A 23,561-nucleotide genomic window follows, 5' to 3' on the forward strand; every position below is an offset into this window, starting at 1 on the left:
CCAGTGGGCAAACTCGCGGCGGGCGGGAAACCAATAGACGAAAAGGTTGTTGCGGGGTTGGAAGAACGCAGCCCGGCGGGGTTTCTATTGCAGCACCGGCGATCATTGTTTGGAGCGGCGGGGAACCATGAGGTACGCGGGAACCGGACCGGAGCCGATGGAGGACGCCCGGGCATCCCCGGTGCGAGGCCGGAGCCCGCGGGGTCCCTCAGGGAGGGCCCGGCCCTTGGGCGGGCGGGATCTGGGCCTCCGTCCCCGGGCCGCCTTCCCGCTCCGTTAACGCCGTTTTCCCTTCTCTTTTCCGCAGGGGCGATCGAGGCAGAGGCCGTGGCGGACGCTTTGGTTCCAGGGGAGGCCCTGGCAGTGGGCGAGTCTGGCTTCTGCTTTAGCGAGGGTGGCTCTCTAGAGTCTCAGGCCTAGGGGGTGGGCCGCGGCCGCCCCCGGGGGGCGAGCTGCCGGGGTGCAGAAACCGGGGCTTTAAGCTTGTAGTGTAGCGTAGGATAACGGTGAGGTGTAGAACGGGGTGGCGGGGGTGGGACACCGGGGGAGGGCGGGGGTTAGTTATCGTTAGGGGGAGGGCTAGGAAGAAACCTTTCCTGTTTCTGTAGGGCCTTTCTTGCCTCTCCACAAAACGGTCATGGGGTGGGGGGCGTTCAGTGCTGACGAGCAGAGCGGGGAGACAGCGCTACAGAGAAATAAAGTGGTTTTTGTTTTTTTTTTCTTTTTCCCCTTTAGGTTCCGGCCCTTTGTGCCGCACATCCCCTTTGATTTCTATGTCGTGAGTAACCCTCTCCTATGGAGCTGTTTGCAGGCAACAGCTGCGGGACTTTTCCTTGTTTAAAGATGCATCTTAAAAACCTCGTTTGCAGACTTTGATGGTTTGACTTCTTTTAGCATAGCCGGAGTAACGGAGTTCACTGAAAATGCTGTTGGTTCAGTAACTAACTCAAAATAGATCTTCTTACTGTCTCTGTTGTTTGGAGAACTTGTCTCACACAGGATGACTAGGATGCAGTTGAGTAATAATCACAACAAATAAACGCCTCGATTGAGGTTTTTCTGCTTTTTAAGGCACCTCGCTCACTTAGACCCTCAGTTCTGTCAGCTCTCTGTAACACAAACCTCGTGGGTTACTCCGATAGCTGTCACTCGCCTGTCAGGTGTTCTCCAGGCTCTTTTGCTGCATTGGTCCTTGCAAGGACCGACAGCAACAGACATTTCCCACCTTTTTATAGGAGGAAATAATTTCCTCCTCCTGCTGAGCACCTGCCCTTTACAGACACAGGACTTCCAGGGCAAACTAGTTCACTTACTCTTGCCTTCCAGGCCCTGTGGCTGTGAATCCCGTCACAGCAACTGAAAAGCTCTGGCCATCTGCAAACAAAGGGTGTTATTCTTAAGGGACTGTAATATAGGTAATAAAAACCCTCTTGATAGAGCCATTCTTAATTAGATCTGCCCTGTCTCACACCCCATAGTTGCATGGGCATGCTGATGGCTCCTCTGCCATTTGTGAAGACTTGCCATTCCTGTCAGATCACAGTGAGAGTGTACAGGCAGGACAGGCAGCTGCCCGCCCTCCCTCCCTTAGGATAACGTGAAAGTGAAATTATAAAAGCAACAAGTGAAAAGCATGATGGGGAATTGCAAAGGAAACAAGCGCTGGAGAATAAAAAAATGGAGTAAATTTTGCTGATGAGTGGGCTGAACCAAAGTCTTTCTTGGGCATTGCAGTCTGATATCTGATCCCGTTTCAGTGTGAAATGGCTTTCCCCCGTGTAAAACCTGCTGCTGATGAGACTGCGTTCAGTGAAGCCTTGCTGAAGAGAAACCAGGATCTTGCTCCAACTGCTGCTGAACAGGTTTTGTGCCCAAAACTGCTTTAAATTGACTGGATGTTACTGCAGTGTTAGAGAACACAAAGACAGACTATCCTTCAGAGAGCATAGCCAGGAGCGGCCATTACTAGCCTAAAAAGTAATGACTTCCCTCTGAAATAAGCACTACAGTAGAAATATGGGTGGAGCTTCTTGGACAGTGATTGTTAAATGTTTCATTTATTGTATATCTTGCATCAGGGCTGTCTGCATTATACACGGTGCAAGATCAGATTATTTCAAGTTGTACTGGACAACGGACTGACCCTCTCCAATTCCTTTACAGGCTTCCATTCTTTCCCTGGTGACCAAAATAAATAATGTGATTGACAATTTAATTGTAGCACCAGGAACATTTGAAGTGGTAAGTCCAAAAGTGGTGAGCCTGGAAAAAAAGCTATGTGGGGACATACTTTGGCATGAGGGATGCCGGTGTTCTAGCTACCAAACCTGGCCCCAGATGGATGAAATATTCATGCCGACTCCCAGAAACAGCATGTGCATTAAATTCACTGATTTTTGCTTTGCTCTTTCAAACAGCAAATCGAGGAAGTTCGCCAGGTGGGTTCCTACAAGAAGGGCACCATGACGACAGGGCACAACGTGGCCGATCTGGTTGTGATTCTGAAAATCTTACCCACCTGTGAGTATTGGCTGCGTGGCCACTGACTGAACCGCAGTGCTCAGCCCTGCTCTGACTGCTGCTTCTTCTGCTTCTCCCTAGTGGAAGCTGTGGCAGCCTTGGGAAACAAAGTTGTGGAAAGCCTGAGAGCACAGGACCCCAGTGAAGGTGGGACACTCTCCTGTGTCACAGAGGGTTGAGGGGACAAGGTTGAGGAGGATGTAGGCTGATGCGAGGCAGTTTCCCCTTGAGCTTTGGCGTTTGTCTGAAGGGGATGGTGCCCAGCCTGGTGCTGCAGCACTGTTGCCAAGATCTGTGGTCTTTCCTGCATTCCCAGGTGCTGGTGAGGTCTTCCAGCCCCTCCACAAGGAATTCTTGTTCTTTCTTCCCAGTACTGACCATGCTGACCAACGAGACTGGCTTTGAGATCAGCTCGGCCGATGCAACGGTGAAGATCCTTATCACCACAGTGCCGCCCAATCTCCGCAAGCTGGACCCCGAACTACACTGTAAGAGCTGTTTGCTCCGCCCTGCATGTGAACTTTCAGAAGTCGGGGGGAGCCAGCTGGTCTCTCCTGGCCCACACCTACTCACCTTTCAGTTGAAAAACCAGGCATTTCTGCTGCTTCTTTCAGTGGACATCAAAGTACTGCAAAGTGCCCTGGCTGCCATCAGACATGCTCGCTGGTTCGAAGAGAATGCTTCACAGTCCACGTGAGTTTGGCCTCAAAGAGGAACTGCAGCACTGAGGCCTGGTTGAAATAATCTCCTTTACAGAGAACAGGGGGAAAGCAAGGAGAGCTGTTCCTGCAGCAGGAAGGTGCGTGACATGTTATGAACCCTCCTCCTGCTGTCTTTTCCAGGGTGAAGGTCTTAATCCGGCTGTTGAAAGACCTGAGAATTCGATTCCCTGGCTTTGAGCCCCTCACGCCCTGGATTCTGGACCTGCTGGTAAGCGCACAACGGGGAATGGTGATGGTGTGCCAGCCATGCCACAGCTAACTTGTAGATGCCTACACATCATTGGGCTCCCGCAGCAGCAGGAGTTGGGATTCTTACGCTTCTCTTGTGGGAAGTTGCTCTCGCCCTAACTCCCTCTTCTTTCACCTCTTCAGGGGCACTATGCTGTGATGAACAACCCCACCAGGCAGCCCCTGGCTCTCAACATCGCCTACAGGTCTGTTGCTGTTTGCTTCACTCGTATAAATTACTGTTACCATCTTAGTTTTGAACATACCAAATGAAAGCGGCAGCATCTTAGGGCTTGAATGGACCTGAACTGGACACAAAGCGGACTCCTCACGTAGATGTGCTAATTGCAGACTTTCTGGCTGAGTTTCTGTGCTGGAACAGCCTGGTTTCTAACCCAAAACGTCTTGTCCCATAGGCGCTGCCTTCAGATCCTAGCCGCAGGGCTCTTCCTTCCTGGATCTGTTGGTATCACTGATCCCTGCGAGAGCGGAAACTTCAGAGTCCACACAGTTATGACCCTCGAACAGCAGGTGAGCTGCCTTGTCTGCTGCAGGAGAAGGGACTACAACCTGTCCACACTCTTAGACTATTCCCACCCCCACAGGACATGGTGTGCTACACTGCGCAGACACTTGTCCGGATTCTCTCTCACGGAGGCTACAGGAAAATCCTTGGCCAAGAGGGTGATGCCAGCTGTAAGTGGGGTCTGTGCAACACGTGGGTCTTTCTCCATGCAGGCTGTCAATGTCTTGGTGGGTAAATGGGACTGGTTTTCTGTGTTGCTGGAGAAAGTTAAGGGCTTCAAGGAGAAACGACTCAATAAACCCCAGAGCAGTGGGGAGGTGAAGCTGGCGAGGTGGGGTGTCGTGCTTCCCCCTGCCTGTCCTGGGGCTCGTCCGTGCTGCTCAGGGTTACCCAAGACTGTTTTTGCAGACCTGGCTTCTGAAATGTCCACGTGGGATGGAGTGATAGTGACGCCTTCTGAGAAGGCTTACGAGAAACCTCCAGAGAAGAAAGAAGGAGAGGAGGAAGAAGAGAATCAGGAAGAACCTGCTACAGGCGAGGAGGAGGAAAGCATGGAAACGCAGGAGTGACTCATGCAGGTAAAGCTTGTTGGTACTGCTGCCTGGGAGAAGGCAGCTCTGGACAGGGCAGGGAACGGTTTGGGCTGCCTCCACCCTGGGGCAGTGCTCCCTCCCTCGGCAGTCTGTCTTTTCCCCTTGCAGTGGGACTCCCCACCGCTGGGTGCCGCTGGCTGAAGGACGTGAAGAATCGAGTAGAGGACTAAGCCCATCCTCAGTGAACACAACCAGCTGACATGACCTGTCCCTTGTATGTGTTTTTATAAGTTGCACATTAAAGTGTTCCCCCCTTTTGAGTGCATCCTGTTTGTTTAGGTAGAAAATGCGCATTATAGAAGGGAGCCAGAAAAAGGTCTAACAGCAGGAGGGGGTTCCAGAACTTGAAGAGCCCCATCTGGGCATGCTAAACCCCACACCTGTGCTCTCTGCTGGCAGCACGTGCTTAGTTCTGCTTTTCCCCAGGCACATCAATGTCACGCTGTGGCTGTGATGTGGGAGTGTTACAGACTCACAACGCTGCAGCTGTGACACGGGAACATTACAGACTCACAATGCTGCCTCACCATCCCATAAGCAACGTGGGATCACTTTTATTATGGTGCCTACAAATCTGGAAACACAGATTTCTGCCTCAATGCAGGACTTCTCGCTCCATCCTGTGCTGTGGATGCTCAGGAGAGCGCTGCTACAAACAGGGATACCTGCTCTCCTCACCAGTAGCCCGCTCTGTTCACTGTCCTTATGGCGACGCTCCTGCTCCGGCCCAGCTCACAGGGCTGTTGGCGCAGCTGTGGTGTGAGTCAGATCCGGCCCAGTGCTGCCACAGGGGCCTCACTTGCCTGGCAGGCCCTGGGGGTAGCCCCCCGCCGCCTCCAGCATGGCCTTCCTCCGCACCGTCTCCTTGGCCACACTGTGGTTCAGCCTCCGCAGCCGTTCCTACACGGAGGAGCAGCAGCCGTCAGGATGGGGGGCTGGGATCCCCCAAAACACCGTGGTTCCCAACCCCCCTGGGGTCCCTGTGCTGACCTGGGCGTTCTGCAGGATGTTGTTGACCAGCACCACCCTGCGCCGGGCATTCAGCAGCTTCTTCACGTAGGGGTCGAGATCCAGCGCCACTTTCTGGTCCTCATTGATGCGGCACAGCTCTGAGAGAGCAGAGGGTGGGAGTGGGCCCAGGGTGCCACAGATCCCCAGGGAATGTGGGGCAAACCCCACTGTGCGCCCACAGCTGGGCTGCAGAGCTGACTTCCCGCCCTCATGTCTCACCTGTGGCCAGGCTGTCGATGTGCTCCCGCAGCTCCACCTGGCTCTCCCTGTGGAGGGGATGGCTCACTGACCAAGATAAAACTCTGGACCCCAGCCCCACAGGCCCCCACCCCACCCCTACTCCCCCTCCAACAAGGAATCTGTGCCCCCAGCTGCCCCTAACTCCCTCCCAGTCCAAATGCTCCCCCCAACTTGTTACCTGCACACCCTCTCAGCCATCCTTACCTCTCTCCAACCCACCTACATGCCCCGCCCGCCTCTAACCCCCACCCCACACGCACTTCTAATGCTCCCCCCAAGCCTGGGGACCTGCCCCCAACAGCACCAACTCCTGCGGCCCCTCGGCCCAGTTACGAACCCCTCAATTCCCCACCCATGCACCCCTAAGTCCCCCCCAGATGCTCCGAAAGCCCTTCATACCACCCCAAAACTGCCCCCCCCTCACTCCCCGCCCCCCCGTACCTGCCCCTCAGCCCCGCTTCTGCCGCGGCACCTGCTCCTCAGCCCCCCTCAGCCCCGCTCCCGCCGTTCACCCTCAGGCGCCCCGCGCCCCGCTCCCGGTTCCCGGACCTGACGGCATGGACGTGTCCATCGAGCTGCCGCACCGCCGGCCGCAAAAACTGCAGCAAACCCTCGGCAAACAACTCCCGCGCCGCGGGACCGCCGCTCCCTGCCGCCATCTCGACGCCGCCGACGCCGCGGGGGCCGCTGGGAAATGGCTGCAGCGCAGAGGCCACCGGGAAGTGGAGTCCGCTGCGTAGGCTGGACGGGCAACTTCCGCGCTGCGCCGCGGAAGCCGCTGGGAAATGTAGTCCTGGGGGCATAACTACGGACACACCCCGTACCCTCGGCAGCGCCGAGCACCCGCGAAAGGCGTAGAGCCAGGCAGCAAAACCCAAACCCGTTCATTAAAGAACAGTTAAAACCAGTCCCCGCCGCACATTCTGGTACTTTTCTGCTTGTTAACTTTTTTTTTTCTTTTCTTTTTTTTTACAAACATTAAATTAAGAGGGGCAAGGATTAGCGCACGGGGCTCGGCTCGACGGCGGGCATGGTGTGCAGGACCTCGTCCAGCAGCTGCAGGGCACGATGGAGGTGCACCTCGATCCAGCATGGTGTGTGCTTGATGCTCTGCCGGGGGTAGTCAGGCCCCCAGCCCTTGACGAAGCTCAGCCGCAGGATACACAACCGCCGCAGGTCATCCACGCCGATCCCTGCTGCCGCTGAAAGCCCTGCCCGGGAGGGACACGGCCATGGGTGGGGGATCCCCATGGCCATGAGGGTGCTATCCTCCCCACTCGGCTCAGCCCCAGGGGCTCGCTCACTCACCCACAGCGGGTGCGATGCCTCCCACTGAGCCGGGACCTGGGATGTTGCCTGCTACAGCAGCAGCCTGAGCAGCAGCCGCAGCCTGAGCCGTGGCCGCTTGCTGCTGCATCTGGCGGTGGCACTGGCGCAGGTCAAATACCTGAGGACAATACGGAGGGAACCCCTCAGCTGGGCAGCATGGGAGGGTGATGCCCCGGGGACCCCTTTCAGCATAAGCACAGGGGTCCTTCCATCCCCGGGGTTCCTCCATTGCCCCCCAGCATGGGTGACCCACTGCCCAGGACCCCCTTTAATGTGGGCACGGGGGTCCCTCCACCTCTGGTCCTTCCATTCCCCCTCCAGCATGGGGGACCCTTTGCCTGGGACCCCCTTTAACATGGGCTCAGGGAGTCCCTCCATCCCTGGCACCCCTCCCTCCTGGATGCAAGATCCCCCCCTTCCCTCTGGGGATGCTCCACCTTGATGTAGGCACCGGGGTAGATCTTGTGCACGGCGTCCCCCGGGGCTCTCCCGGCTTCCCGGTCCAAGTAGTAGCTCTGCACGAAGACGGCGTGGTCGCTCAGGCACCGCATCCACACGTCGCCCTCGCCCCGGCACTCCAGCTGCACGCCCTTCCCGATGTGCAGCCTGTCCCGCAGAGACCATCAGCACCAGCACACCCCTGCAGCATCCCCCAGCTGCCCCCAAAATCCCCCAGTAGCCTCCTGTATCCCCCCATCTGCTCCGTACATCCCTCATTTGCCCTCTATATCCCCCTTCTGTCACTACCCATTTCCCTCCCTATATCCCCCCGCTCTGCCCCATCATCCTCCAGTTGCCCCCCATATGCCCCCACCTGCCCTGTATATCCATTTGCCTCCTACATCCCCCTTCCACCCCATCATCCCCCAGTTGCCCCCTGTATCACCCTTCTGCCCCGTACATCACCCCTGCACCCTCATACACCCTTTTGCCCCCCACCTTCCACCCCCACATTGCCCTCCCCATTTACCCCATCCGTTCCTTCATCCCCCATCCATGCCTGCATCCCCCAGCTACCTCCCCCTCCTTTTCCCCCCATCCTGCCCCACACCTACCCTCCAACCCCCCACCTTGACATTGCCCTGTCCCCCCCTTCTACCCCCCCGACCCCACCGGGCCCGCTCGCTGGCGTCGGTGCGGTGCACATTGGAGAGCTGCCCCAGGCAGAAGCGGTCCCCCCCCGAGGGGTCCACATAACCGTCCACGATGACCACGGGGCAGCTGGATGGCACCTTGAAGATCTCCCCCACCTGCACATCCATCTCAAAGTAGGCAATGGAGCACCAAAACTCTGGCCCTGGAAGAGGAACACACATGGTCATGGGGTGGTCAGGGCACCCATAGCTCATGGAGGGGGTGATCATTGGGGTGCTAATTAGGGTGGGGGGCACTTACCCGGGTGGGTAGACACTGGTTGCTGGTATGGCCCAGAGCCATGGTGTGGGGGCCCTGGCGAGGGGGCAGAGATGGGGTCAGTGCAGCGAAGGGGTGAGGACCTTGCAGATGACCCCCAGCCCCCCATTCCCCCCTAAACCTACAGTAGTGGTTGGGGTGGTGGAATGGGGGCTGCGGATGGTTCTGGGTGCTGGGCTGCGGTGGCGGGGTGGGCTGCGGCCCCCCCAGGCTCGGTGCATAGACAGCTGCACCAGTCCAGCTTGTCGGTGAACCTAGGGCAGGAGAGAGGGTGGCCGGGTGGGGGTGTCCCCATGCGAGACCCTTGCCGAGCCAGGGGACACATGGTGTCCCTGGTACTCACTGTGGTAGGGCAGCTTGGGGTAGCCGTTCTGGGGGGGGGGCTGCACCAGGGCGACTGGGGGTGGTGTGGGGCAGGCGATCTGCAGCAGCCCCTCGCCGTGGGGCAACGAGAGCAGGGAGCTGCCTGGTGCCACTGTGGGGGACACACACGGTGTGGGGGGGTGTCAAGTCGACCCCCCCAAACCCTTCCTCAGGGATGCGGACAGAGGTTTAACAGGGTCTTACCTGGGGGTGACATGGGCAGCGCAGGGCAGAGGCTCCTGGGGACATGGGGGGACTCAGGGAGCTGCAGGGGGGGCAGCGGCTGGCGGTATGGCTCAGCGGGGGGCAGACGTGGCGCCCGCTTGGCTCCCTGCTCCCGGCCGGGCGGCACCTCCATCTGCACACAGTCATGGACAAACTCCTCCTTCACCAGGCGCGTGGGGGGCACTGGGGAGCGGGGGGGACACACACCGGAGACCATGGGGGGCACGGGGACCCGCTGTGGGGGGGGGATGCTGGCTCCGGGGGTGCTCCCCGCCGGCCCTGTACCAGGGTCTCACCTGTGCTCTGGATGCTCAGACCTACCATGGAGAGATGGGGTGGTGGGGGTGTTATGGGTGCTGGTGACAGAAGTGGGATGGCCACCCCCCCCAACCCGGGGGGGTCCCGGCGGTGGGACTGGCTCACCGATGGTGGGGGCCACCACGCGCTCGTAGTGGTAAGGGTTGACGCAGACGCTGTCGTACTTGAGGTCGAAGGCAAACTGGCAGAATTTGATGTGTTTCAGCTCGTTTTTGTGTAGGTCGGGCCAGCGCCAGAGCCTGGCATAGATGACGTGGGGGAATCCCTTCCTGCCAGCCACCTGCGGGGTGGGGGGACAGGACAGGGACACTGAAGCAATGAGGTGGATGTGTGGGCATAGTCCCTCCCCACCTCCCAGGCTGACTGCATCCAGCTCAGATACTGGACCCCCCCCAGCATCCCAGCCTCTGCCAGCGCGAAGGCTGGCGCCAGGCCAGGACCCCATGGCAGCCGGGGGGCTCCCCCTGAGCGTCCCCGGCTCCAGACATAACAACCCCCGCCCCCACACCCCGCTCCGGGCTCCCAGGCTGCCAGACAGTGACTCATCCTGGGAAGGAGGGGCAGAGTTGCCGGGGGATGCCAGCGCCGAGAGGGGGAACGACTGCGGGCAGGGGGCAACACTGCCTGCAGCTGCTCCTGCCTGGATGCATCTGACCTGGTGGGGTGGGGACTTCTGCGTGTCCCTGTCCCCCCATCTCCGGTGCAGCCGTGGCCCCATGGCACCCGTGGTGGGTGGGTGTGAGCCCAGACACTTAAGACAGCGTGGCTCTCACCTCGGAGCCGCAGGCTCAATGTGGCTGGGGTCCCCCTGCGTGCCCCGCCTGGGGATGGGGGGTCCCCTCTGCTAGGGCCCCTGCCTGGGTCCTCCCAGCTCGAGGAGGGCTGGGGGGTCTCGGGGGCCATGGGGCACCCCAACACTCAGGTCCCCCCAGCTCAGGGAGGGCTGTGAGGCACAGGGCTGCCGAGGCACCCAGGCACCTGGGTCCCAGTGCGGCAGGGTTACCTGGAGCCGCCCGTCCAAGGTGCGCTGGATGGTGACGCACTTGCTGGGGTGGGCACCGTTGGTGGTGATGGCGGCGATGAGTGAGTCGAGCTCGTCCTTCTTCTCCTTGAGCTTCTTGACGAGGCTCTCGATGGCCCGCTTGGCAAAGGTCTCGTTCTCCCCACCCTGCCGGTGGCACATCAGGCTGTGCACGATGCTCAGGCAGGCATCGCTGCTCGTGGGCGCGCCGAGGGACATTGCGCTGCTCCCCTGCAAGGCACGGCACGGCCCTGCCTGTCACCCCACAGCAGGGGACCTGCTGTCCCCCCTGCCCTCGCCTGCACGGCCACTGTAGCACCGGGCCACCAAGTTGGGAGTTAAGCACTGTACGGGGTGCCGGAGCCCACGGGGCAGATAAGGGGCAGTTGGTGCTGGCAAGAGGGACATGTGGCCCCTGTGTGGCACTGGAGATGTGGCAGCCCCCCCAAAATGGCATGTGGCAGGCAAGAAGGATGCAGGACAAAGCCGTATGTCACCTTGAAGCAGGGGGCCAGCCTGGATGCCTGGGGGTTCCACGTTCCCTGTCTGGGGTGGGAAGAGGCACAGGGGTTACAGTGATACCGGGACACTCGGGGTGTCCCCAGCTCCCCGCAGTCCCTGGCTCCCACGGCAGCAGAGCCAGAGCTGGGCCACGGCATCAGGCTCCGCAGTGTCTATGGGTACGGGGACACCAGCCGTGTCACACCAACGGCCTGGCAGGGAGGCATGCCTGTGTGTATGCAGCATGCAAGGGTGCCTGTGTGCGTGCAAGCACTTGTTCTGGGCTGGGGTGACGGCACACGTGCTCTGCGCTGCCTGTCCCATCGCAGGCACAGGGGCCAGACTAAACAGAGCCCCAGCTTGGCGCCGCTCCTTAACCCCTCACTCGCTGCTGGGCTTCTCCCTTTCCTGCCTCCCCTGCCAGACTGCGTACATGCCAAGAGCTGCATGCATATGCACACGTGCCGGGGCCCCGTGAGCATCCCCACCCCGGCTGTGGCTGTGCCAGGGCTCTGTGCCCACTGCGGTGCTGCTGCAGTGGGGTCCTGGTTCTGCATCACGGTGGGTACAACGCTCCAGGGCCTGGGAAAAACCTTGGGCCAGCGGCAGACAAAACAAACCATCAGCCCCTGCTCTGCGCTGCTTATCCGCGGGATGGGAGGCAGGGTGTCCTGCCAGCGCCCTGCCTGCTTGTCTCCCCCCCATGCAGGCACAGGGCCATGGCTCCCCTCTTGTTGGAGCGATGCCGCTGGCCGGGCTCCTCTGGCTCAAGATAAGCCAGATGCTGTCGGCCATGGGAACACCCTCAGGGATGCTGGAGGGGTCCTGTGGGGCTCCCTGTGGCTGGGGCACAAGCCTGAACACCTCACCAGGCTATGGGGTTCACCCTGTGGGTGCTAACGCAGCCTGGGGCACCCATCCTGGGGATGCCCGGTGCTGCCCTGATGCTGATACTCCTGCCTGCTTTCTACCAGCCTGCTCCTCTCCAGGGGTCCTGCCTGCCTGGCATGCTCTGCCTCAGAGCTCCATTTTGAGGCCAAAGGAGGTAAAAGATGATGTCAGGGACTCTGTGAGCAAGGGCTGTCCAGGATTGCCCTGGAGGGAGCATCTGGGGGCCCCGACATCGGTCCTGGTTCCCCCCAGCTCTGGTGGCTAGACCCCAAGGCCAATGCTGGCTGCTCCAGCAAAGACTGAAAGAGCCAAGGCCATCTCCAGCCCCATATGAAACTCAGCCCAGTCTGGTTTGAGGGAAACTAGGGTGAGCATGGGCTAGAGATAGCTTCTCCCTGGCTCCAGCTCCCCCCGGTGATGCAACGGCCGGGAGTGCTCACTGTCTCTCAGAGAGGATGGCTGTCCCTGTTGCACCACAGACAGAGTGGACCCCAAAAGGGCACTCCTGCCCCAGCATCAGAGCAAACCAAAGGAATAATGAGGCGCCTCATCGTCCCGCTCCAGATGGAAAGTGACATTTCTGTGCGAGTCTTTTGTCCCAGCAGAGGGTATGTGGCTGGGGGCTTTTCACAAACCTGTCAGGGCTCCTCCTGCAGCAGCGCAGGGCTGGGATCAAGGTCTCCCCTCCTCACCCCCCTACTTTGCTCCTGCCCTAAAAATACCTCACTGATCCCGTAGCCCAAGCCCCAAAACTGGAGCCAGCCTTGTACCCCAGCTCGGGAGGGGGACAGGCAGTGTGGGGTGGAGGGAAGCCAGCTCCCGCAGCCCCTGCACGGACACGGTCCCTGGCCTAATCTCCTTGGCTCCAGGGCCACTAACTTTGCTCCCAGATAATCTCAAGGGCAGGGACAAAGGGACTGACGGGTGCCTCGGTGGGGATTTCATTCCTGCCTGCGCTTCCCCCGTGCCAGCCTGGCTTCTGTCCCCCCAGCCCAGCTCCGGCTCCCCAGGCTGGGAAGAGGGATGCTCCCCGTACTTGAAGCCTTGGCTCACAGAAGGGAGGCCGAGGAGGGAAGCAGGAGGGATGCCCTGGAAAAGTGAGTGCCAAAGGGCCATCGCCACCACATCCCAACTTGCAAGACTTCACAGGGTAGCGGCCCACCTCCGTCCTGAGGTCACCCGCAGGCTGAAAACGGGTGTTTTCCTGTTTTTCGTGCAGCGTTGGAGCAGGGTTTGGGGCTATCGGTGGGAGGAAAGCGGGGAGAAGCGCAGAGGGGCTGCCTGAGTGGGTGGGGGTCCTTGTACCCCTGTGAACTGCCCGGCCCCGGCAGTGCAGCACGGCTGTTTAACAGAGGCGGCTGCGCTGTCAGCGAGAGGCCAGGGGATGCTGCAGCAGGCAGATGGGGTCGGCAGAGAGGGGCGATAGGCTCGGCGTGAGGCTTCAAGGAGGGAACACGAGCAGGGACGCCCGTGGGACTCGGGGTACAGAGGGGCTGGGGCCGATGTGGGGCAGGGAGGGAGGGGGAGCATGCACCAGGACCGGGGCTGGCTACTCACCGCCACCGCCCGGCTCTCCTCACTCGGGCCCCGGCTCCTGCTGCATCTCCTCCGGCTGCCTTCAGCCCACCGCCCGCAACCCTGCCCGCTCCTGCCGCCGCTTCGCAACTTGTTTGCTACAATAACAAAAGGGAGAAGCCGGAGCGCGTGAGGCGCTGGTGCGTCGCAGCCAATAGCAAACGCCGTGACAGCCTGCCGTCTCCTCACCAACCAATAACAGCCGAGCTTCCACCCCGGGCGGGGCGACCGTCTGCGTCCAGACGGACCCATAGCCCCCCCCGCCCCCGCTCCCCGCCCCGGCGCCTGCCCGCCGCCCGACCGGGGCTGAGGGCCCAGCCGGGGCCGGCTCCCCCCACGAACGTTGCAGGGAAGGAGGCATGAGCTAGTGGATGCAGAACCTGCAGGAAAAGCCATGCCAGCCTCAGCATCCTCGGCCCAGGGGCCTTTGTACAGCACAGGCAGGCAGGCAGGGCAGATCCTGCCTGCAAAGGCAGCGAGCTGCCCCTGACCACTCCCAGTTTCCCCATTCCAAGGCAGCTGAGGTCCAATTCCTCTCACAGCAGAGAACACGACCTTCCCTCGGCTCCCTTCTGCCCCCCTCCCCCCCCCCCCCCGTAAAGTTAAATTTACCCCAGGGCACAGCAGAGCAGGAGCAGAAAAAGCTCATTTCCAGGGAAAAAAAACCAACCCCAAACACCAAAAAGACCACCCAGAGTCCATACTGCTTTTATAATTATTTCTCCTTTGTTACAACAAACCAGAAATACAAGATTCCATTGAAACTGGAACAGCTCACAGAATGGCTGAACTGAAAACTTGAGGGGGCAGGGTGGGAGAAACAGACCCCTTCCCAAACCTGTCCGGGGTAAGTGCAGGCAGCTGGTCTGAGCAGAGGAGGCAGTTTTGGTTACACCAGAAGGTAACAGATGAATTTTGGACCCCGGTTTTTAGAAGAGACAGTTCTACCACACTTGGCCATCACAGCTGTAATTTTATGTTCCTGCTTCCAATTCCTTTAAACACTTGTTTTCTTGCAGATACAGAAACCACTGGTGCCATCTGTTCAACACAATGCAAAAGAAATTCAAACTTCACCTAAAAACAACAAAAAAGCCAAACCAACGAAGTTTTCAACCTAGGAAGTGCTCCACACTAGGCATTAACAGAACACTGGCCACCAACAAAAGTAGTAGTTTTGGTGCAAAACGAGATTGGCATGTCTACAAGGAGCACTACAACTAAACCTGACCTGACTGTTTGCCCTGCTGGGAGTTTGGTTGCGTTTTTTTTTTTTTTTGCTTCAGATGGGTTAAACTGAACTGTGGGTGTGAACTCAGCCCTTCAGTCACACTTGGGGACCAGGCCGATCCCAAAACGCAACTGTGGAGCTTAAGCAGCACATCAACACACGATCCCAGCGCCGAGGAGCACTTCACCTAACACAGCATGGGCGGCGTGCACAGCAAGTCACCAGCGCTGATGTCAGCAGATTAACTGTGGCAGATCTGTCACATTCATGTTTGGAGTACTCAGGGAAAGAAAAAAAAATACGTAAAAAACAATCCAAAAAAAGGTTTCATACAACAGATAGTATCAAAACATTAAAGGAACACACTAAAGTCTGATCTCTCAGTAGAACAGGGCCGCTCCCTATTCCTGCGGGTCCTTCCAGCATGAATCAGGGTTTCCGTTTTTAGCTTATGGGCATCGACATAACACACTAACTTCAACAACAGTCTCTCGCTATGACCTTCAGTCGTTTGTTTCCGGGTCCGTCTGAGCCATGTAAGCATCTAGCTCAGCATCGAGGTGTCCTTTTGTTTTAGACATGTAAGCATCCAACTGGTTGTCCAGCTGCTCCTTGGTCAATGCAGGACGTGCCGATCCTCGTCCTCGTCCTCTGCCTCTGCCACGACCTCCAAAGCCCCCTCGTCCCCGGCCCGTCATGCCACGACCTTACAGTGAGACAAGAAGATGGTTATACACTCCGCCTGACCGAGCCTCGGGGTTTGCTGTGGCTGCCGCTCCCTGGCAGAGCCTGGACAACATTGCACGCTCGGCAGAGCTGCTTCAGCACCTCCATGGGGAAGTCCTGCAGCATCATGGCAGCAGCTACCCCTCAGCCCACTTCCAGGTCCCGCACAGCAGGTCAGGTTTTGCCACGCTGGATTAGCTCCCCAGGCTGATTCTCTTTCAGTCCAGAAGCCCAGACAGACATTTGATCCACAACTAAGAGCTATGCACTCAGTTCAGACTCCTGTCTCCCCTGCTCGTGTTCCAATTCCACCTACACATTGCATATTTCCCTCCCATGGAGCATACCCCAAGATCCTGCAAACCTCTGGGTCAGGCTGAAGCTTTTGGCAAAGTGGCAATGCCATCACCCACTACAGGCAAATTTTTCCTATAGATGAGTACTTTGAGAGGTTTTCAGACTGCTTCAGAAGTAGGATACCCAAGAGCCCACATGGATCAGCATGTGTTTGTCAGGCTAAAAAGTAGCTTTAGCTCTATAAGACAAAGCTGTCAGGAGATAGGCAGCTTCCTGCTGTCTGCTCTAACTCCTACAAACATGGGGCCAATCCCAAAGCAACACGAGACACCGTTTGGCTGGCGTTCTAACCAAACATCTGTCTGAAACAGTAACAACCCTACCATCAACAGCTGTCTCCTGTATTTCCTCTTTTGCACTCCTACTTTACTGCTTCTCTGATTTGTTGTTAAAAATAGAGTACATCTAGCCAAGACTTAAATTCAAAGTCTGAAACTGAATCAAGTTTATTTTGCAGGGGTTTAGACTTTCTCCTCTGTTAAATTTTTCCCCCTCACTGATTATTTTAAAGAGTCTCTTGGTTTACACAGGCTCTGTATCATTTCCTTCTTAAGCATGAGGAGACAGTGTAGTCTTCCTCAATATGCCGGAAGATTACTCACTGCCTCAACTACTGTTCCAAGCATCAGCCAGCGATACCTGCAGGAGCAGACAACTTTGCTAACAGTCCCCAGAACCCCTCTAGCAACACTGACAGAGTCAAGGATCTTGGTTAGGCATAAGGCCTGGCAAAATATTTCAGGAACAAAAGCCTTAATTTAGCACTACGCTGTACACGAATTCAAGAATAGAGGGGGTTTGGGGCTGCATGTACTTATGCATGCTAGCCTTAAAGAGAAAAAGAATTAAAGCTTACTTCTACTTATTCAGCAGCAACGTGTCGCTCCTGAAGTTTGTGCACACTAACCTCTGCCACCAAGTCCTCCACGCCCCATGGCACCTCTGCCTAGACCACCTCTTCCAGGGCCACCGCGACCTCTAAGGCCACCTCTTCTCAGGCCCATCCTGGGGGATATACCTCGTCCTCCACGAAGCAGGCTCTGACCTTCAATAGAGAGAGGGAATTCAAATCAGACAGAAATCAGTTTTCAGACTGAGCAACAGAATCAGTCACGCTGTCAAAAAGACAGTGTTACTGACATACAAGCAACTCCAGTTCAGCCACAGTACTGACCTCTGAGCGAGACTCCTCCTCTCAGCAGAGCTCTTGCTCCCCGGCCACCACGCATGGCTCCTCGTGGCAAGCCTCTCTGCCCCATAGACAGTCCTCTTCCTCCCATGGCTCCACGAGCAAGGGGTCCTGCTGGCCGACCTAATCGTGCCTGAATGTTACTTTTACCGAGGCGTTGCTTTAAGCTCTTCTGGAATAAAAGATTTTTAAGAAACAAGAAAGTCATGCAGCAATCTCAGACTTGCAACACAAACAGCACAGCAATCACCTACCAATAAAAGTGGTGTGTTGTTTTGTTTTAAATAGACTAGAGGGTCACCAGATCTCTGCAATATATAATCAAGCTTCAAAGGAAGACAATCAAATCTGCTCTAGGAGGGATAATTTGTGAAGGTCAAACAGAGAACAAGGACCTTTCCTAGAAGCAAGTGTTTGTACAGAGACAAGAAAGTTTGCAGATTTGCAAGGAAGTATTTTTCTTCACTTTTAGCAGTGCTGCTCCGTCCAAATCAGACACTTAATCCACAAGGCAGCCCACTAATCCTGTATGCTGGAAGGTGACAGTCCAAGTATATCCCTGAGACAGAAAGCAACTACCCCTGCTGTGGCACAAGCCTAACCTATCTCTGCAGAGCAGGTGACATCTGTGCAGCCACATACCATGGGTATCATTCCCAGTGGCTTACTGCCCTATCCTGGCTAGGCTTCCACATAGACTAAGGCAACAGCGAGGAGAAGCATCAACTTTTCTGTCTGTACTACAAGAAGAAAACTATACTGAAGAAATTTACCCTCACCAGAACAGCAAAATAGCGGCTTTTGAAGTGTGGTGGTTTTTTTTTTTTTTTTCTTTTCCATGTCATGTATGTCCAGCCACCATGCTCCATTTCACAGGCAGGGCTGGCTTACCTTGGGCCAGCCATAGCAGCTCCTGTCCTCAAACGCCTATACCAGAACTGCTGCAGAGATGGCTTAACTGCTCATGAAGCAGCAGCTGAACGGCCAATTTACATCCCAGTATTGTTAACATGCGCCAGTACCAGGTTTGGTCTCCACAGAGCAGGCTATAGCTTCTGTAGGCACTGCTGAACCTTACAAGGAGCTAAGCAGCAACAGTGGGAACATTCACACCTGTCTCAAGAACAAGCCCTCTTGGCACTAAGAAGGTAAGGTAACAAAGGCAGCCATAAAGGCTGTCTGTATTTTACTACAGGTTCCAAGAGTTGCTTCAAGTTACTGCTTGTCTATTTGAGCCAAGCCTGTGGACAGCTGAATTGGTTCCTCTAAAATCAGTCTCTTCTGTAGCTGTAGTAAGAGTTTAAGTTTTACTGCCTCAAAGTTTAGATAGTAATTAATTTTCCAACAGCTGTAGCAGCCTAAAATGTTAGCCTCTCTCTTTTGCCCAGCCCCACTGGCAGAAAGGAATGAGAAAGCATGTTCTACATCCAATTATTAATTTATGTCACTTACCATGAGAGTTTAAGATAAGCTGCTGGACTTTGCACTGAAACAGCCTAAAGAGTGCTCACCCTTCTGCTCTACTTCAGAGCAGTAGCACCTTGGTCTGCTCCAGCTACTAAGTAAATGCATGTCTAGAACCACAGTCAGTATGAATGTTTTTACATTAAAAAAACCCACAGCAGGTTTACATAAACACTTGTGCACTCAGATGCAAAGGATGCAAAACATAAACCCACATATCTAGCATAGGCAGTGCTCCACAGGAGTTTAGAGAAGTCCCTTCTGAAGCACAGATGACCCATCACTAGGATCAATGCTCCCCAACACTTATGGACACAGCACATCCAGAAGGATCAGAAAAGCTCCTGGTGATACCAAGTATGGCACTTGTGAAAATCCAATCACCACATCAACTTCCAGAGCAACTTGCAATCTTCAAAGAGCAACCTAACATAAACTACGTTTCTGAATTTCCCTACAACACCCTGCCGTGGCCCTACCTTGCAGTGTTTAATTCCAGAAGACCAGGAAAGTACACCTATGTTCAACATAAAAATCAAATGGGTTTAAGAGCTAAGCCAAAAGACTAGTTCTTCCCTGTTCCTCTGTGGCACCTCAGTTCAGCAGCAGAAACTTCATGCTTTCAATCCAGTTTCACTTACCACTTGTGAAATTCTTAACTTTCCAAACTTTTTTTTTTTAAAGCAGAAAATGATTTAGACTACTATTTCCAGAGCTTTTGTTTACAAGCTCTGCAAGGCTAACTGGCACCATCGTCTGTTTTTATAATAGCCATCTCGAGAGATCTTAAAAAGCAGCTGCATTCCTCTTTATCAGAGAGTGAGCTCTGAACGTGAGCATGTGTGGCAGCTTTAAGTATTCCAGCTATTTGTTGAAGCAGCTCAGCTAAGAAATTTCCAGGGCTTTCTCCTCATATGCAAGATAATGTACAGAATTACATTTAACTACTTCTGTAGTCAAGTGATCCAGTAATGCTATTTGACCTCCCTGCACAGCTGTGAGGCACTACCCCACAGGTTTCAATTTGTGCCCTACACATACATTTTATGTGAATCCTACTAGCCTTCCCATTTAAACATAAACTTTAAAACTTGTAATGCCCCCTACATGCTGACAATGAGCAGGCCCTAGACAAACAGCTCTCTTTTGTATGTTACTGAGGTTTCTGTTGTAGCAAGATTTTGCCCCCTGCCCCTTCCATAAGTCTAGAGTTATGGAGAATCACATTTACTGCAGCAGAGAAATCAGAATCTAGCATGTTTGCTTAGGTCTTCCGCTCTGCTGACAGAAGGCAATTTGAGGAACACACTGTAAGCTGTAGTACTCATCACTGAAACGTGGAACAATAAAAACTCTTTATATAAGGGGAATGCAACACTATGCCTTAAATCCAGGCCTGCATTCTAGCATTTGCAAGCAATCAAAAAATCAGTTTGTTCATCTGTTCCTCACAGCCAGCTGCTATCAGAGGAGTGCACCAATAGAGGGCGGAGTTGGGGATGGGAGCAACCAGCCTCAACTGGATAGTAAGTACTGGAAACAATCTGCAGCAATTTTAACTGCAACTAGATTGCGAGATGAAGCACTTGGCAGATACAGAAACCCAGAATGAGAACATTTCTCTGAAAAAATAGAGAGAAGATATGAATGGCCAGCACACCCCCCTCCCCCACCTCAATACTATTAACTGTTAGTTACAAAGCATTACTTATCTGAAGTAAAAAGCAGGATTTTCTGCAAGTCCCTTCTAGGTCTCTCATTTTTAACTTTCAGGAGCATTTTTCAAAATCCACCACATCCTGAAAAGCCATCTGCTGGTGACAGGCATCAACGGGCTGCCCCAGAATATGCCACTTTCTCTCACCTGTTTAAGCTTCAAAGCAGCCTGGACAGAAGGTCTGTTCTCCATCTGCTGGGCCAGTCTTCTGTTTCTGGCACTGGCTAGCTGCTGCTGCTGCTGCATGGTAGCCCGAATATTCACTGGCATCGGCTGTTTGTTCTTCAGCATGTTAGTAAAGCTTCAAGGTCGAATAAAATGGGTGTTTAAATAAAGCTTTATTACATACATTTATTGGCATTTCATGGTTCTCAAGACTGGATCTCCAGATCCCATGAACCTTATGTAAAGAGTGGTACTTAGGTCACGTCATATGTGATTACGTATTCCTTGTTTTCCACAAGTGTGCAAGAACTGGAAACTCGGAAATGACGTTGTATATTAATTCAGAAGTGATAAAGTTTTAGGTTACTGATTTTAGAAATGGCAAAAGGAATGAAAACAAGCAATAAGCAGAGATGATCATGACAGATGGGAGAGGACATCACAGAAACAGAAAAGCAAACTGAAATCTGACTGCAAAAGCCAGATTAACCTTCAAAGGTCCGAGAAAACTGTTTAAAAACCTCAATGCCAGAAGGCAGCTTTACAAAAGACATCACCCTGAGAACAGACCAGAGTGCCTCTGGTGCACCACAGAACTGGTGCCATAAGAAATGCCACCACCCAAGCGTGCTCACTTACAAAAACAGTTCACTTTGCAATTTCTTTGGTGCACAAAGAATCTTCTGTCTTTAAGAGCTACATAGGAGCAATACAGCAAGATGGTAAGCCTCCTTAGCAGCAACCCATCAGCTTTCTACTGTGTCCTGGGAGCTACACAAGGCTGCAAAAGAAAACACTTACAGATGAGGAATATGGACTGACCAACATGAAACAGGCCAGCAAGCCTTCCCTGCACTGCACCTCACCACTCATCTTTCCTGGGGTAAGCTCCGAGCACTGGTTCAGGCTACATCTCACTGCAGCACTTGCTAGAGCAGGGACTGCAGGCCAATGGCCCCCTTTATTCCTGGTTCAACTATACCAACATAGTTAATCCAAGAGTTATTAGTAAGAAAGTGAAACATAACTGCAGCATCACTGTTGTCACCGTAGAACCGCAAAAGCTCAATGGCATGGAAAAACAGAAGAATACTCAACAGAAGAAATAAAGAAATCAAGAAAAGAGAGAGATGGAGATGAAGCAAAGCATTTGCCTCTTACAAGGCCCAAAACATTGTTAAAGGGCCTTTGGGCTTGTTTAATGGCCTGCTGCATGCCTCTTACAGGCCAGACCACATGCACGTGTGTCTGCCTTGGACAAAGCAGCAAGCCTGCTGCAGCTTAGGTAACATGCTACCATGCTGCAGCATCAACTATATAAATGTAAAAACATGTGGAAGAAAAAGGGAGGGCGTGAGGTTTCTCTCGTTTGTTATAACACATCCCACCATATTTATGTGTCGAATAGTTTAATATTAACTGCTACGGATAAATTTCTCCAAAACACTTGCCCTTTTAACCTGGTGTACCACATTTGTTGCAGTTTAAGACAGAGGTGCATAGCCATCTGCTTGTTTTACTGAGGTTAAGAGAGGGCAGAAACCACGTTGGTTTTTGGACACCGGACAGTGATAATTAAGTAAAAAAATTTCTTATGAGCTGAAGCTGCTGTTGGCTTCCTCACCGCTCGTTCAGAGACATCTTGGTGGTGCTCTTTAGCACAACCTTCGGTGCTGACTGTGCAGCCATCTTCAGATCAAGAGAATCTGCAAAACACCAGAATTGGATTTCACAAACAGCACAGAGATCTTGCACTTACTTGGCCAACATTAAAAAAACCTACATTCCAGCTCCTTTGGTGGAGAGTCAGGAACGGGACAGGTAACAGGTATTCTATTAATGCATTTTTAGTAAGTTTTCTAGGCCACCATCATGATACAGCAGGTTTAATAAATCAGCAAGTTATGCTAACTCATCCTTACTAAGAAGCCACCTTTTTAGAAAGTGAGCATTTTACCATTGGCAGGAGTAATGCTGCAAAAATACAGTCCATCAGCGGTCAAGATGGCACCCAAATGCCTTGTTTAGTACAGCATCTAGTAACACTGCCACACTTCTAGGCTTTTAGTATCAGCAAGACAGAAACCCCAGTTTGTTTGGAACAGACACATACCATATACTTGGCAATAAAGTTCCAAGATTACTCTACAGAAGTCCCATATACTTTAAAAATATTACGCTTCCATCCTCCCATTATGATTGCCACCACTTGGACCGAAATAAAACTGTAAGGGGGCAGTCACTTCAGCTTTTTAATGTGTAACAATTCCGGTAGTCAGCTCATCTGCAGTCCTAACGTGGTTCTCCAACGTGACAGCCTGCCACATGCCTCATGAAAGCAGCAAATAGATTTCAACTCAGCTGTTACTAATCTTTGGAGCACAGCTCAAGCCCGAGTGCTTTGCCAGTGATGAATACTACTGAAATGTGCTACGCTCAAACCCACTAACTATGCAGATCGATTTCCCTTTTTTTATATACAATTAGTATCAAATTTAATGCTTAGAGGACTGCCGAAAAGTACTCACCCTCAAAATACCTTGAGCAAAATACCTTCTTTACAGTGTTTTACAGCTAGAAACTGAGTCAACAGGTAGCCGCAACCCATTTTTTTAAAATTAGAAATGGTTTTAAAAAGCATTTTTCCTGAACAACAACCGCAGCGCAGCTCGCAGAAGCAGCCCCGCTCCCGTAAGCCCGCCACGCAGCGCGGGGGCAGCCCCGGCACCGCCGGCCGAGGACGGGAAGGGGAGGCCTTGGCCTGGGCCGCCGATCCAGCCTCGTCCCGACAGCTGCCCTACGAGACGGGGGGAGAAAGGCCGGCCCTGCATGCAGAAAGACTGGGCAAGGGCCAACACCGCACCACCACACCCCCCAAAGGGCAAAGATGAGCCCCCCCCGGCCGCCTGAGGGGACGCCTCGGCCTCCTTTACGGAACCGGCCGGCCGGCCGGCCGGCCTCCCTCCCTCAGCGCCCCCTTCTCGGCCCTCCGGCCAGGGCCAACCCCTCTCACCGAAGCAGACGGTCGCCAGGTCTCCGGTGGGGCTGGCTAGCGGGTGGCGCGGGGTATGGGGCTGACTCCGGCACCCTCCGCCAGCTTCCTCCGCACTCAAACACCAACGACAAAATGGCGGCAGCAACCACAGACACCCCCCCTCCTCCCACCGCCTGCGCCGGCCAAAATGGCAGCGGCGACGCGCAGGGCGCAGGCGCAGAGCCCCGTACATCACCACGCC

At 54.5% G+C, this 23,561-nt stretch overlaps 4 protein-coding genes across 10 annotated transcripts; 1 reads left to right on the forward strand and 3 right to left on the reverse strand.

The window, feature by feature from the left end:
* Positions 1-9: 9 nt before the first annotated feature.
* ILF2 (interleukin enhancer binding factor 2) lies at positions 10-4,845 on the forward strand. Of its 4 annotated transcripts, none has more exons than XM_069794317.1 (15): positions 16-132; positions 308-367; positions 736-778; positions 1,758-1,862; positions 2,164-2,241; positions 2,418-2,520; positions 2,602-2,667; positions 2,892-3,008; positions 3,135-3,213; positions 3,363-3,450; positions 3,615-3,676; positions 3,887-4,001; positions 4,076-4,166; positions 4,405-4,574; positions 4,698-4,845. In XM_069794317.1, exons 1-14 carry the CDS (start codon positions 128-130, stop codon positions 4,563-4,565), a joined length of 1,173 nt encoding a protein of 390 aa, XP_069650418.1. In that variant the 5' UTR covers positions 16-127; the 3' UTR covers positions 4,566-4,574; positions 4,698-4,845. The 4 variants fall into 4 exon arrangements, with proteins under 4 accessions (XP_069650416.1, XP_069650415.1, XP_069650418.1 ...); XM_069794318.1 differs by having other exon boundaries at positions 24-132; positions 308-347; positions 734-778; XM_069794315.1 differs by lacking the exon at positions 736-778 and having other exon boundaries at positions 10-132; positions 4,678-4,845.
* Positions 4,846-5,112: 267 nt separating this feature from the next.
* SNAPIN (SNAP associated protein) lies at positions 5,113-6,772 on the reverse strand. The gene is made up of 4 exons (XM_069794319.1): positions 6,390-6,772; positions 5,820-5,866; positions 5,580-5,698; positions 5,113-5,489 (listed from the first exon to the last, which is right to left on the reverse strand). The coding sequence occupies exons 1-4, from the start codon at positions 6,641-6,643 to the stop codon at positions 5,385-5,387; spliced, it is 525 nt and encodes a 174-aa protein (XP_069650420.1). The 5' UTR covers positions 6,644-6,772; the 3' UTR covers positions 5,113-5,384.
* LOC138687391 (mothers against decapentaplegic homolog 4-like) lies at positions 6,771-13,743 on the reverse strand. Of its 3 annotated transcripts, XM_069794311.1 has the most exons (12): positions 13,459-13,743; positions 10,492-10,740; positions 9,594-9,768; positions 9,467-9,487; positions 9,150-9,353; positions 8,926-9,057; positions 8,708-8,836; positions 8,565-8,618; positions 8,283-8,466; positions 7,607-7,775; positions 7,149-7,287; positions 6,771-7,051 (listed from the first exon to the last, which is right to left on the reverse strand). In XM_069794311.1, exons 1-12 carry the CDS (start codon positions 13,726-13,728, stop codon positions 6,840-6,842), a joined length of 1,938 nt encoding a protein of 645 aa, XP_069650412.1. In that variant the 5' UTR covers positions 13,729-13,743; the 3' UTR covers positions 6,771-6,839. The 3 variants fall into 3 exon arrangements, with proteins under 3 accessions (XP_069650412.1, XP_069650413.1, XP_069650414.1); XM_069794312.1 differs by lacking the exon at positions 8,708-8,836; XM_069794313.1 differs by lacking the exons at positions 8,708-8,836; positions 8,926-9,057.
* Positions 13,744-14,180: 437 nt separating this feature from the next.
* On the reverse strand, positions 14,181-23,540 carry CHTOP (chromatin target of PRMT1). 2 transcript variants are annotated; one of them, XM_069794321.1, is made up of 6 exons: positions 23,339-23,540; positions 21,950-22,031; positions 20,308-20,461; positions 16,965-17,148; positions 16,698-16,835; positions 14,181-15,413 (listed from the first exon to the last, which is right to left on the reverse strand). In XM_069794321.1, exons 2-6 carry the CDS (start codon positions 22,012-22,014, stop codon positions 15,211-15,213), a joined length of 744 nt encoding a protein of 247 aa, XP_069650422.1. In that variant the 5' UTR covers positions 22,015-22,031; positions 23,339-23,540; the 3' UTR covers positions 14,181-15,210. The 2 variants fall into 2 exon arrangements, with proteins under 2 accessions (XP_069650422.1, XP_069650421.1); XM_069794320.1 differs by having other exon boundaries at positions 16,965-17,151.
* Between the last annotated feature and the right edge of the window lie 21 nt (positions 23,541-23,561).

Source organism: Haliaeetus albicilla, chromosome 10 (genome assembly GCF_947461875.1).
Source record: "Haliaeetus albicilla chromosome 10, bHalAlb1.1, whole genome shotgun sequence".
In the NCBI taxonomy this organism is placed as follows: Eukaryota; Metazoa; Chordata; class Aves; order Accipitriformes; family Accipitridae; genus Haliaeetus; species Haliaeetus albicilla.

Bases quoted from the DNA above. Each gene is read 5' to 3' on its own strand.
- ILF2 (XM_069794317.1), top strand. The intron at 1,863-2,163 runs GTTTTGTGCCCA...ATTCCTTTACAG, and splicing joins CTCCAACTGCTGCTGAACAG to GCTTCCATTCTTTCCCTGGT. The intron at 2,521-2,601 runs GTGAGTATTGGC...GCTTCTCCCTAG, and splicing joins TCTGAAAATCTTACCCACCT to TGGAAGCTGTGGCAGCCTTG.
- SNAPIN (XM_069794319.1), bottom strand. From the start codon at position 6,643: ATGCCCCCAGGACTACATTTCCCAGCGGCTTCCGCGGCGCAGCGCGGA. The intron at 5,699-5,819 runs GTGAGACATGAG...CTGCTCTCTCAG, and splicing joins CATCGACAGCCTGGCCACAG to AGCTGTGCCGCATCAATGAG. The intron at 5,490-5,579 runs GTCAGCACAGGG...TCCTCCGTGTAG, and splicing joins ACATCCTGCAGAACGCCCAG to GAACGGCTGCGGAGGCTGAA.
- LOC138687391 (XM_069794311.1), bottom strand. From the start codon at position 13,728: ATGGGTCCGTCTGGACGCAGACGGTCGCCCCGCCCGGGGTGGAAGCTC. The intron at 9,769-10,491 runs GTAACCCTGCCG...CCCACCCCGCAG, and splicing joins CCTTGGACGGGCGGCTCCAG to GTGGCTGGCAGGAAGGGATT. The intron at 7,052-7,148 runs GTGAGTGAGCGA...CCTCCCGGGCAG, and splicing joins AGGCATCGCACCCGCTGTGG to GGCTTTCAGCGGCAGCAGGG.
- CHTOP (XM_069794320.1), bottom strand. From the start codon at position 22,014: ATGGCTGCACAGTCAGCACCGAAGGTTGTGCTAAAGAGCACCACCAAG. The intron at 16,836-16,964 runs GTCAGTACTGTG...TCTCTATTGAAG, and splicing joins AGGAGGAGTCTCGCTCAGAG to GTCAGAGCCTGCTTCGTGGA. The intron at 15,414-16,697 runs GTTAGTGTGCAC...TCTCACTGTAAG, and splicing joins TGGAGGACTTGGTGGCAGAG to GTCGTGGCATGACGGGCCGG.